General features: G+C 39.4%; 1 protein-coding gene across 1 annotated transcript in view; it reads left to right on the top strand.

The window, feature by feature from the left end:
• CHCHD6 (coiled-coil-helix-coiled-coil-helix domain containing 6) overlaps positions 1-14,512 on the top strand; it is a 3,644,424-nt gene that overhangs the window by 1,290,481 nt on the left and 2,339,431 nt on the right. Inside the window, exon 5 of the mRNA XM_044078539.1 lies at positions 4,128-4,148. Within this exon, the coding sequence (XP_043934474.1) occupies positions 4,128-4,148 (21 nt within the window). The remainder of the gene's footprint in view (positions 1-4,127; positions 4,149-14,512) is intronic.

Raw genomic sequence — 14,512 nt, 5'->3', positions numbered from 1 at the left:
GGATATGTGAGTGCCATTTGCTTTGCTTTGGCACTTTGATAGTCCTGAATAAAGTATATCTGTTGGAGTTGTTAGGGACATTTGGATTGTTCCCGTACAGTCTAAAATCAGAGGGTTCAGAATACATGATAACTGTGGCCTATCAGGCTAATTTTATGTTTTTGAATCATACTCGCGTATTTAATGTTATTTTCATACATAATGACTGTCGGTACCATGCTGACACTCATTTGTATGTTATTATGTAGTCAGTGGCATATGATGTATACCAGTGTATTTCTCTAGTAGCATGTTTTGTGTCTGAATTTTCTCTGTCTGCACATCACCTCTCACCACATTGTTTCACATAGAACATTGTACTATTTATTTCTGAATATCCCCATGTAGTTGTTCTTTGCAAAGCATTTCTGTTTATGTTAATTAATCCTTCTCTTCTGGTTTAGCCATTTACATAAGAGCCTTGATATTTTTAAACATATTATTTTATAAATTAAGCATTAAGAAACTATAACTGCAAGCAGTAAGGAATATCAGACATACAATCTAATTCTAGCAGTATAGTGCAAACCACGTAAGAGGTTTATAACAGCAGTGTGGGAAGTGATGAATTCGCACTGCATGTTGTATTGCTGTTTAACAATGGTTTATTGTTCATTAATAACAATGCTTTTTTTATTTTTTATAGGTTCATAGGTTCATAGGTTGGTATTGGGCTATCTGCTCAAAGGCATATATTAGCCCAGCCACGTTATGCAGTATTCACAGCCCCTTTAGTAGTTCCCTAGACCCTTGTACTAGCAGTTAGTACCCTTGGCCCCTATCTAGTAGTGCTGTTGGTGTGATCCCCGGTGTGAACTTTCTGTTACCCATCCACTCATCAAGTTTCCTCTTGAAGAATGATAGTGAGGGGCTCTGTCTTATGTAGATCGGGACCCTGTTCCATTGTAAGGGAAGTCTCTGCGAAGGGAATCTATCCCTCCAGCATGTTCTATTCATTGTTGTGTTCAGGTTTATATCCCTAGAGCGTGTAGCTTGAGTAGATTTGGTTTTGCTAAGATGGAGCATGTTCAACAATTCTGGGTTGGACATGGCTCTGTACGTTAGACAGAGATTGCCTCAGAAAAAGCGGTATGCAACAGAGAACAGTCTTAGCTTTTTCAATCGTGCTGCATAGGGCAACTGTTTTAGGCCAGTAATCCTCTTGGTTAGGTACCTTTGTGGTCTCTCCAGCTGCTGGAGATGTCTAGCCAGGTACAGTCCAATTGGTGCATTGTACTCAATAATGGGTCTGATGAGGGAAGAGTAGAGGGGCACCATTGCATCCTTAGATCTTGATACAAACCCTTTCGTGATCAGATGGGTCACATAGAAGGATTTTCTAACCACTTTGGCAACATGGTTATCAAAGGAAAGCTGACTATCTACTTGGGTCCCTAGATCCCATATTTCTTCTTCAGATTTCAGGGGATTACCTCCTATGTTGTAGTTTGCGGTTACTCTGTTTATTCCAAAGGGGATTACTACGCATTTTTTTGTATTTAGCTTGAGACCATGGCTTTGACACCATGCATCAGTCTCATTTAGGCCCTTCTGGAGGATCTCCATGTCGGCCGGAGACTCTATTATAGCACCCAGTTTGCAGTCGTCCACAAACTTAGCCAGCCACAGCCCTTCCGTGCTTGCCTGTACTTCTGAGAAGTATATGCCAAACAGGAGGGGCCCCAGGACAGAGCCCTGAGGCACACCACTCATTACTGTTATTGTTATTGTTTATTTATGTATATATTCTCTCCATCTTTGTCTTCTCATGGGTTTTATTGTGTACGTGTTTAGGTAGTAGTCTATCTTTGGTTTTGGTGTCCTAGTGGTAGTTGTAGATTTTGCACTGTAATGGAGAGAGAGGTTGATGTATAATTATTGGTGATGAGTTAGAATAGTGGATTCACTTATCATCATTTTAAAGACAAAATGTATTACAGTCAGTAATGCAAAGTTACGTTTAAGTGGCGATATTACTGTTAATATACTTTCATTATCAGCAATACAACAATGAAAGTGGGATGGTGTGCTTGAAAACCTGAGTAGCACTCAAAATGCTACAGATGTGAGCCTTAGATTTCCATGATAAATACTTGCATTTTATGAATTTTTACTTTTTTATAATGGATGAAGTGGAGAAGCGTTAGAATGTTTATGATGGGAAGAGTTGCACATTGTGTTTAATTTGGCTGTTTAATTCAGTTGAAAAGGTTTCAGAAAAGGAGCTGTATATCATTAGCACTGCCTTTTACACCATTTGGTCAAGCATGAATCTCCAAATATTAATTGTCAGCATGTTTGGGAGAAGTGTAAACAGTAAAGTCCTCTATATTTTATGTCACTGATTTGTAGATTTAAATAAAACAGTGTAGCCAGATCTGCTGTGGTACTTTATTTTTCTTGTGAATGCTTTTTTGGTTGTCTTGATTGAAGGAAGAGAAGAAGTAGGAGGGTATTTGTTACAGAGATCAAGCAAAACTTTCTTATTCCCATTTGGTATCAGCCATTCTCTAGTATTGTCATTACCCAGTATGCACTGCAGAACAATCACAATTTTTTGTCTATACTGGATCTTCTCAATGGATACGCTGTGATAACAGCATTCCACAGCACTGAATGCTCTTAAGTTAGACTTTTTTCAGTAAGAAGTGCTTCTGTTTTTAAGTTTTGATTCCCTAGTGTTGTTCTACATTATTGCAACATATGTGTAACCTTCTGTATATGGTTAGGTTTAATGACACATTGGTTAAACTAGAGTTGCTTAAATTGCCAGTGTCATGAATAAGTGAGTGAGTTAATTTGTTTATGAATTCCCAATTAAGGCAAGTGAAGAAAATGACAACTGTTTGCTTGCCTTTGGTATTTTTTCTTTATTTAATGGTTGCCTAAAATATTACATCACAGTGCAGAAGCATTTTCAGCCAATCAGAGTCTTATACTGGATAATATATGCACATAGCAAACTAGAGTCATGATCAGTGACTCAATTATAATTGTTTGCAGTACTTGGGGAGTTTAAGCTGCCCTGATATAACCACTTAAGGTGGAAGAGCACAAAGTGTTTTACAGCTCTGAAACCTGTAAGACATTTAGCACTATTACACAGACAGGGGGCAGAAGCAAAATGCATGTTTCATCCACTGAAAGCTTTAAAAGCTGTTAGTCACTTTTTTCAATCTTTCAGATACGATTTGTGTGTGTGTGTTTTTGTGTGTGTGTGCGTGCGTGCGTGCGTGCGTGTGTGTGTGTGTGTGTGTGTGTGTGTGTGTGTGTGTGTGTGCATGTATGTGTGTGTGTGTGTGTGTGTGTGTGTGTGTGTGTGTGTGTCCATGCATGCATGCATGTGCACACAAGCACATGCGAATGGTCAGGTTTCCATGATGCAGTTCTGTATTTGTGGCTGTCTGTGTGGAAACATGAGCCTTGATCATGATAAGATTCCTACATATGATCCTTGTTATAACGAACTTGATACAGTGAGGCTTATGCATCAGAAAGGTGCATAATAAGCATATTTTTGCTGATTTAATAAAATAATCAGCACTCTCCAGACATTATTCAGAACCTCTCTTCTGAAAGTTGTACTAGCACCAACCACTTGCACTCAGCAGCCTGAAGCACACAGCATAAATGGAAGTTGTATACAAATTGCTGACAGGCCATGTTCATGAGACCTCATTAAATTAAGCAATTACCCAAAAAGTAAGTTTTTATACTTTTTTTTCATGGTTTAGATTGAGCACAACTAGCTGTTGGTAGGGAAGGATTTAGTTTCTATCAGGGGTCAGCTAGATAGAGCAGCCTTCTGTGACAGTGTGTTTTGTGTATCCTCTACACAAGCAAACTGAAAGAACAAAAGAAACTGAAATACATGAAAATGGTTTAGGTATATGTGACATGTTTTACTCTATAAAACCCAAGAGGATAGGAAGCAAGAGGCGCATTCACAGTGTATTGCTAGATTATCATGCCTTCTTTTAAACAAGACATTTTTTGAAGTTGATATGGATAATGCTGAGCTGTATTAATAGCAGACTGCTTTACTAAGTCATTTTTATACCCATATTTATTCTCTTCCTTATTCCAAGCCTGCAGATATGGATGCATGGGTAAGCTCCGTTTGATGTTAATCTTATTTTAAATGTCATGTTTTCATCGTACATAAAACCTGCTATCTGAGGATACATACACACATATACCAATTTAGTTTGTCATTGCATTTTAAAAGGTGTTGAACTAGAAAATTACATATCATCAGCTTTATGTTGATTTCAGCAGGATTTCTTTGTCATCTTGCAGTTGCTAGAATAAGTGTTGATCAAAATAAAAACTATACTTAAGAATGTGATGCAGTGTAATAAAAATGTGTCAGTAAGACAAAATGCTTCTGCTTGGTTTTATGGATAAAAATACTTAATGCTAGTTTGTAATGGCTTCTTTTAATATTGGGATCTGTTTTTCTTTTGGGCCTGCAGATAAAACAAATTGATGACAAGGTTCTGAGTGAAGCATTTGGCAGCTATAGTAATTAATTCTGTAGCAGTCCAATCTCTAGCGTAATACTTTCATTTCATTTTTTTTAATGTGGCCCTAACAAAAAGCAGTTTTGACTGCACTGTTAAAGTCAAGGTGTCATAACATGACAGTTTAAATAAACACATTTTTATTTATTTTGTACAGTTTTAGTTTTATGTTTTTTAGCACTCTGAACTGCATTTGCAGAAATCATATGAACTCCCCATGGTGGTGATGCTGCGGTAGCGTTGGCGCCTCACAGTAAGACGCTGTCCGGTTCGATTCTCAGCTAGAGTGTCATCTGCCTGGAGACATGCATGAATGGGCGTACCTTCATTGAAGGTTGTGCGTCAGGGCTGGTAACTCGGCACGTAAAAATCAACTACCAATCATTAGCAGACAAGAGTTCTGCTGTGGCGACCCCTAACCGGGAAAAGCTGAAAGACACAAACATATTTGGTATGAACTAGTTCTTGGAGCAAACCACTGATGTATATGCCCATGGCCAACACATAAGTGAAACAAATGATAGAATGTTCACTATGCTAGCTGGATATAATTCTATTCGTTTTCACAAACTACACACCCCTAGTTACTACAGAGGAAAATGGGCAGCACTGAAATATAAGGTCTTTAAAAAACAATAAGTATGCATAATCTACACATTTCATTATTCATACATGCCTGTGTATTTGACTCTTCTGTTTGGTGAGTTACTGAGTGGGTACATAAATTCTAAACGGCCATCACTTTATGTCTGGACAAAAAAAGGGATAATATGAAATGCCTGCATTGTGCAAAACTGTTACAACTCAGGTAGTTGTAAAGGTCAGTAGTGCTGAATAGGAAATTGGTTTTAAAGGACAAAATTTAATGGATGAGCACATTCTGTTATCAGAGACATTGCCTTTTATTTCATAACTTGCCAAGTTTACAGTTCATCTTGGAAACAAGTGGAGATTACCCCTTTGCATTTAATGTGTTTTTCTTTTTAATTTTTGTTGGCCCTCTCTGTGTTACACTTCCAGCTAATACTCAATTCTAGGATAAATCACAATTTTAAACTCCAGAAATGGAAGGTTTTATTTATTTATTTATTTTTTTATGCACATAACTTTTTGCACATTCTCACATGTTCGTAAAATCTTCACGTGCACCATATATGGTCACATATAAGGCTGCTCTGTTTCATGCTAATCAAGTGTGCTCTGGGTCTCCTATGGAGAGATTACCACCCACCAGGAGGCACCCCACAAGCAGAATATACATCACTTTCCCCTGAAAATATTTAATCTAGCTTTGGCTATTCACTCATATCTTCCCCAGCTGGTGTCACCTACACCAAGGCTCAATAGTCAAACATTGAGCTGTTGTGGCCATAACCTCTATTCTGCTGTTACTGGTCTACTTGAAAGTATTCCAGCATAAACAAGATGTGCCATGAACTTATGGTGTAAATGTAGGTTAATAAGCAATATAGACCATTCTGCATTTATCACTGGAACACATCAGAAGCAGCTGTCTTCGAATAGGCAGCGTCTCCCATAAAATACTTTTTATGAGATGGTTGTCAATGATCTGCTTGAGTTAGTAGTAGCTCAGATAGATAGGAAAAATCCCATGGCATCTAGCAAAACGAGAAGAGGAAGTTCCATGAAGTAAACTCTAACCATCCAAACAATCATTTCCCAGTTCCTGTTGTTGACTTGCAGTGGATCTGAATTATAACAATACTGACTAAAAGTGTGTGAGTAATAAAAAGAGAATGTATGATATAGTTAGTGAGTAGAAATGATGACAATCATTATTTTTATTGAAAATGTTATGTTATACAAGATTTGTGGATGGTGGGCAATATTTTGCCCCATCTTACACTAGTTTTTCTCATTCTTTCCTGTGTGTGACATTAAACTGAACTACTTAGAAAATGTACATACTGAATAAATGCATAATAGTTTTTATCACATATGTCTGGCCATTACATATGTGACGCCCCTGAACTGGCCCAGTAATCAAGGAGCCTCAATCCTCACCACTAGCACCAGTGAGAGACATGCACATTGGGAGGATGACAAGTACACACACAGTAAAGTACAATTTTCCTTAAGAGCACACAGAGGTCACAGCCAGTCTGGGTTTGGTTTCTCCCTCTCTCTTGAGATCCCCAATAAGACTCCCCACTGGCACAGCTATATGATTAAGATCTCAGCTGAGTGGTCATGCCAAAACCTCCAGTACCCTCTCTGTCCAACCAGTGCTTTGTGTCCCTGCCCAAGTAGCTCACACAGACACACACACACACACACACACACACACACACACACTTTAAGATTTGATTTGTATACAAACACACAAGCGACTTCTGGAAAATGCTGGCACTGGTTTACTAGCTATGCCCCCTTCTGCCCAGATTATAAGGTAGTTATCACTGCCACCAACCACCCTTTATCAGCTACTATAAGGCCTTTACAAAGGGTGACCAATTCTACTGTGTAATGTTACTAAAATCCAAAGGGTAAGTGTGACCAACAGCAAGACTATTTAAGAGTGACCTGTACAGTGTCACCAAATACATAAGCAAGTATGCTAAGAGCTTAAATATATCTAAACAAATCAGCCAAAATTAAAAGGTTTAAATATATTTAATAATAAATAATAAAAGAACAAGGCAATGCTCAATAACTCAACACAGTGACAACAGAGTTCAGAATCACAGGAAATATTTTAAAACAACATTGCAGGACAGTCTCACATAAATACAGAAAACTTCTAAACTAATCTTGCTGTATTCCTGTCTATATCTAATCTATATCTAAGATATACTATGCCCTAAATGACATACTAACAGAGCCAGGCAAATACAGATGAAAAGTGGTGATAAAAGGATGTTTCTAGGTCCAAAGACAAATACAAAATGCCCAGACACACTCTCTGAGATAGTTCTTAAGTTACTATCAAACATTTCTGCTGGGTTATCTCACATTACATCATTCTTTGCCACCTCTGTGTCAAAAATACTTATTTTTCAGAAGTCTGCCTAGAACTGGAAGTCATAAAACAGTTACATGCTTTTAACTTTGAGGCCAGTAATTATTTCTGTTTCCAGACAATAGAAAGAATTTCTAGCTGCAGACATTCTATCTCCCAGCTGAGACAAACATCATTGTAAACAATTCACTTTTTTTTTAGAGTTTGCAAGGTAACTCTGTTCTTTTCCAGTAGGGTGCACTGTGGTTACAGTCCTGAAGCTCAGCACATAACATACAGTTTAACACACACTTCTGCACCAGCAGTTTAATACGCATATAACATATAGTTCTCTTATATTTGTAAGACAAGCATACACATTATATTACTATTCCCAAATAACATAGAATTATTTAAAAAATTCTAGCTAGCTGGGCTGACAACCTTCACACCCCCCCAAAAAAAACTCAAGCTAGTTTTTCAATTGACCCTTGAGAAACATTGCTTAAGAGGGTTGTGCCTATCTGGCAATACCTTACCCCATTCCCTATCTTGAAAGTCCATCTGTGTTGGCATTGCTAACCCTGCTGCAGTGCTGTGCTGTCATATCATATGCTTGCAACCCTAGGCTCCACCTTAGTAACTTGACATTTTGCTGCCTGGCTCGATATAGCCATGTTAAGGGACTGTGGTCTGTAACTACAGTGAATTTTCTTCCATACAGATAAGTTTCTGCGGTGCCCACACTATGGCTAGACATTCCTTTTCTAAAACTGCATAGCATTCCTCCCTGGGTTGGAGCCTATGACTGAGATAAACCACTGGGTGCTCTTCTCCCACTGAAGAAATCTGGCTAAGTACAGTCCCCACCCCATGGTTCAAAGGATCCACCTGCACAACAAATCCTCTGAAATGCCTGTTCACATGCTGGGTCCACACTACCTTATCTGGCCTGTTTTTCCTTGTCAGGTCTGTAAGGGGAACAGCTATGGTAGTTTAATTGGGGGAGAACTTTCTGTAGTACCCTGCTGTCCCTAAAAATGCCCTCACCTGCTTTTTGGTAACAGGTGCAGGCCATGTCTGAATGGCTTCCACTTTGGCAGGTTCTGGCCTGATCTTACCACTCGTGTTGTTTGCTGAATACTTTTATTCACATAATAGCATCATACCGGTTTCAGTATACTAGCCTTCCTCAGTGAATAAAGATGCCAACAAATCCATCTGTTTATATACAAATGCATCCATACTTCCTATTGTGTCATTTCCTGCAATTCAATTAACAAATTAGTAAACATATAACACAAAATAAAATACATCCCCGTTATAAGTGGTCATTTAAACCTGGTAAAAACAAGCCTCCTAATTTCACAATCCACTATTTCTCCTTGTTATTAAAAATAGAATGCCAGCCTAGTTTATTGGACCAATCTCCCTGTATCCTGTCAATCACTGTAAAGGAAAACTGGGCAGTGGGATGAATAATTTGGTGTTTATATAAGGCATTAGTGATCTGTTTATTTCGGATGTCACTGCAATTTTTTGACATGTGGATCCATAGAGGACATGATGTTTGTCCAATATAGAAAGATGAGCAATTGCAGGCAGCCAAATATATAACCCAATCTGATCCACAATTTCCAAAACACTGTATATCAAATACCTTGCCTGAGTTTTTACTAGTGAATTGTTTGGATTTGAGTATGTGTTTACAAAAGGAGCAGTGTCCACATGGAAATGACCCCAAAAGTTTGTCCCCTGTTATAGTTAATTGATAACGCATAGATAAACCACTGTTACGCTTCTTATAGTATGCAAAATGAGAGCCCAGTGTTTTGCCCCTGCAGTATGAAAGCAAGCATTGATCCCCTAGCATATGATTCAAGTCTTCGTTTGCCATAAGAATGTTCCAGTGTTTGGTTACTATATTCCCAATGAGATGAATGTTCCTATCATAAGTGGTTATAAATCTGATCGGCTGTGCGTCCACTGTGTGAGTCCTGTCCTTATATACAAGAAGCTGTGATCTATCCTGAGCAGATGCAAACTGACCAGCAGCTTGTATATCTTGTTGGCAGTAACCCCGAGTCTGGAACCTATGTGTCATGTCCTGTTGGAAAGTAACAAAATCTTCCTTCTCAGAACAAATCCTCCTGATATGAAAAAACTGTGATTTGGGTATATTCCTTATGGTATGGTGTGGGTGCAGACTAGTGGCATAAAGCAAGTTGTTATATTGAGGGTATTTCCTATACACACTGGTGGCAAGAGACCCATCCGGTTGTTTAGACACTGTAACATCCAAAAAGTTGATGTGGTGCATATCAAAATTCAGTGTGAACTTGATACCACATGTATTTTCATTTAAATATTGGACAAACTCACCCAAATATTGTTGGTCAGCATGCCACACCATCCAGCAGTCGTCAAGGTACCTCCTCCAGATGTCTATCTCATTCATGTATAAATTATGTGAGGTGTCATAAATAAGCTGTTCCTCAAGATACCCCATGAATATATCAGCGTAAATAGGGGAAAAAGAAGCCCCCATGGCTTTACCTCTGGTTGCCAATAGCATTCTCCACTGAAGTAAAAAAATTCTTCGTGAGGACGTGTTCCTCCATATAAACTAGTAAGGTGTTAAATCCCACTGAATAAAGATCAGCCCTGTCTAACCAATGTTGTAGCGCTGCTAGTCCTGCCCAATGGGGAATGTTAGCATAAAGAGCTTTTACATCCAGTGTACATAGTAACCATGTTGGTTCTAATTGTGTCTCTGATATAATCCTGAGAAACTCAGTGGTATCTTGGATGCGTACTCGTACATGTTTGAGTATTGGTTTGAGATAATATGTTAGAAAATCAGAAAGCGAATCTGTTAGGGATACAATACCTGATACAATTGGTCTTCCTGGAGGTTTATCCAGACTCTTATGTATCTTTGGTTAAAGATATAAAATTTGTTTTTGTGGATCCTGTACCATAAGTTGGCACAACATGCGCTCCTGTATGATGCCTTCCTCTACTGCTAAGTTAGGAAAAGAGTCTATCTCCTTCTTGAAGTTTGGTGTAGGGTGTAAGGGTATGTGCATACTGTGCTGAAGGTTGTATAATTGGCCATTTCCCACTGCCAGATAATAATCTGTGTCCATTATAACCACCGACCCACCCTTATCTGCAGTAGTAATCACAATATTGGAATTATTTTTCAATTCAGTGAGAGCCTATTGTTCTTGTACCATGAGATTAAGGTGCAACAAAGTAGAATCACATAACCTGAAATGCAGATCTTTGAGAACCGCCTGCTGAAAGATACCAACATATTTATTCATAGGAGGCATGAAGGCTGATTTGCCAAACCTGAATTCAGTAGATCTTTGAAAAGTTTCACTAGAACCAAAAAACATTTTTAGATTTAATCTACGGCAAAAATCCAAGACATCATTCACAACAATATTTTAATCAATGACAAAACCTGGAACATAGTTAAGACCTTTATTAAGTAACTTTTTTTGGCTGGCATTTAACTGGACAGATGAGATGTTATGTATATTAAAATCAAGCTCTAATGCATTAGCAAAGCTTGGAGGAGCCCCTCCATTGTACCTGTATTTACACTTGTGCTTCCTCCATGCCTGCCAATTCTAAAGGGTGGTCACTATTTCTGGATTTCTTTGGTGTGGGTGAAGCCTTTGTGTTGGGAAAATCTATATCTGTGGCAGAAGACTGATCCCCCGAAGTGCTACTAGGCTGTGAGGCCATTTTTTTTTAAATAGATCTTGGTCTTTTTCTCCTAGAGGGGGTATATGTGAAATCCCCACTTTCAGAAAATTTAACAAATTTTTGATGTTCAAAGGGCTTTCCCTTATGATAATCAGTAACATCCCTATTGAATTTACATATTTTTTTGTCCTTATATTGTTTTTCAAAAACCAACAAATCCTTGGTTAATTTATTAAAGCAGTTGGTATATGCAGGTAATCCATCAAATTTCTTCAAATCATTAGATAGGTAGATGCATTACAAACAGACCTAACTTCACCAACATTCTCCTCTATTATTCGTTCATAATAGCTTGCCAAAATCTGAACAAAAGAAAGGGAGGCTTGCTGTTGCTCTTCCCACCATTCCCTTGTCAGTGTTTCATCTATCCAACCAACCAGAGGCTATATTTTAACCCTCAATCCCCGAGGGGTAATATTTTTGCTAAGATAAGCCTTAAATAATTTAAGGTGCCTGACACTGGTAAGTAAGGTTTTCATACTTTTATTCAATCCTTGAAATAATTGATTGCAGCCGATAACTGGATCCCTATTTTCAACATCCAAATTATTATCCTGATTAAAGGGTCCTACCAAATACACCAATATCATTCTTGTTGGCACACAGGCCCTGAAGAATTGCATCTAGATCCATGACCATAAGCTTCACAATCATCTCCAGTATATATTTCCCTACAATAATTCCCCAAATCTGTGCACTTCAAATTAAGAACTACAGGGTCAGTCTCCAGTATTGGCACAAAATGAAAAACACTTGACAAAGATATACTAAAAGAGGAAAATGTTGGTGAACATCAGATAACCATCACAAAAACAGAGATAACCTGCCTATATCAAGAAAAATGCTTTTAAGCCTGAACAAATATTTTTTGTTAGCAAATACTAATTATTCCTGACCCAAAGTCATGAATTGGTTATTATTTATATGTGTCAACTGATGCGCCACACCAATATATACTAGGCAACGTATCAGTAATCCATGAAAAAATACGACCAAAATATGTTATCCTACAAGCAAAACCTCCTTACTATATAAATAATAACCTCGTATATGTAAGGGATGTAATGTACGATATGCCACCATTCACCACATTGTGGAATATACTGAAAATAGTTCTATGAGTTCAAAAGGGGCTAGAAAGCACTGTTGTTTTGACCTTGAATGATTTTTGGCCATTTGCAACCGCCGTATGTGTGAGGGTTTTTGTGTCTGATCTTACCACTCCCCACTCTATGTCCCAGGTAGGAGACCTCTGCCATACCCACCTGACATTTGCTGGGCTTAATGGTCAACCCTGCCCTCTATAGTCTGCCCAGCACCTCCCTGACATGCTGAAGGTGCTCTTGCCAGGAATGGCTGTAGATGGCAATATCATCTAGGTAAGCAAGGGCAAAATCTCCTGCTCCCGCCAGGATATGATCTACCAACCTCTGGAAAGTCGCTGGGGCATTTTTCATCCCAAAGGTCATCTTTTTGAACTCAAACAAGCCAAAAGGAGTCACAAAGGCTGACCTCTCTCTAGCACTGGGAGTCAAGGGCACCTGCGAGTAACCCTTGGTAAGATCAATGGTGGTAAGATACTTAGCCCACCCAGCTGTTCTATGGCTTCATCTGTCCTAGACATGGGGTAAGCATCTGACTCTGTGTGTCTATTTCATTTCCTGTAGTCCACACAGAACCTGGTGCTGCCATCCATCTTTGGTACCAGCACCACTGGAGAGGCTCAGGGAGCGCTGGACTCCTGAATTACCCCTAGTTCCAACATTTCCTGCATCTCTTCCCTCAGAGTCTGTTTGACTCTCTCAGGCACCCTATAAGGAGCCTGCTTAATAGGCCTTTGGGGTCCTGTATCCACATGGTGCTGCACCAGGTGGGTACACCCTGTTTTCCCAGTGAACATGCCGACAAACTCCTGTAACATTGCTCAGATTTCTTGAACCTGGGTAGGGGATAACTGCTGGGACATTGCTACCCCTTCCACTGAGGTGTCAGTCTGAGCCTCACTGAGAAGATCAATCACCAGATCCCCCTCAGAGTCCTCCTGCCATCCACTGCAAGTACTCAGCACAAAGGCCTCCCTATCATGGTAAGGTTTCATCATGTTAACATGGTACAATTTGTGCCCCTGCTTCCTGCCTAGCAGTTCTACCATGTAATTAACATCACTGACCTTCCTTACCACCTTGTAGGGTCCCTCCCAGGCTACCTGCAGATTGTTGTGTCTGACAGGAATGAGAACAATTCCCTACTGCCCTACAGCATACTCTCTAGCTCAAGAATTCCTGCCATACCAGACCTTTTTCTGCTGTTGGGCTTCTGCTAAATTCTGCTGGGCCAAGCCCATGAGTTCCCTGAGCCTTGAATGAGGTTTAGGATATATGCCACAACAGACTCCTTGTGGGATTCACACTCACCCTCCCACTCATCTCAAATTAAATCTAGGGGTCCCCTCACCCTATGCCCATACAACAACTCAAAGGGTACAAAAACTGTGGATTCCTGGGGAACCTCTCTGTAAGCAAACAACAGATGAGGCAAATATTTGTTCCAATCCATCTTAAACTGGTCTGCAAATGCCAGTAGCATCATATTGAGTGTAGAGTCTAACCTGTCAACAAGACCATTAGTCTGGGGATGGTAGGGGGTGGTCTTTATGTGCTTCACCCCACAGTACTTCCACAGACAAGTCAGCAGGTATGACATGAAACTGGCACCTCTGTCAGTCAGTATTTCTTTTCTGAAACCTACCATGCTGAAAACCTCTAACAAAGAATTTACCACATTTTCTGCTTCAATGGAGGACAGAGCCACTGCCTCAGGGTATCTGGTAACATAATCCACTACTACCAGGATATACTTTTTCCCTGTGGAACTTGGGGTACTCATAGGCCCCACAATATCAATAGCTACCCTCTGAAATGACTCCTCACATCACAGGCAAAGGCATCAAAGGAGCTTTCACCTTGTCTCCTGCCTTGCCTACCTTTTGGCACCGCTCACACGTCCTGTAGTACCCTGTTACATCTATGGAAATAGGAGAGAAAAAGAAAAACATAACAATAGAGGTCACAGTGTGGCTGAAGCAGTAGGAACAGTAGGACCTTAAGACCAGTAATATGTACAGGAGAAATTAAAACCTTGTGTAAAAGGCCATTGAAAAGACAGCAAATTCAGGAAGCTCAGGGAGCAATGGACGACTGTTAGCAAAGTA

This window comes from Protopterus annectens, chromosome 7.part1, assembly GCF_019279795.1.
Source record: "Protopterus annectens isolate FY-2018-M chromosome 7.part1, PAN1.0, whole genome shotgun sequence".
Lineage (NCBI taxonomy): Eukaryota > Metazoa > Chordata > Ceratodontiformes > Protopteridae > Protopterus > Protopterus annectens.
This window is presented reverse-complemented; position numbering and strand designations above follow the sequence as displayed.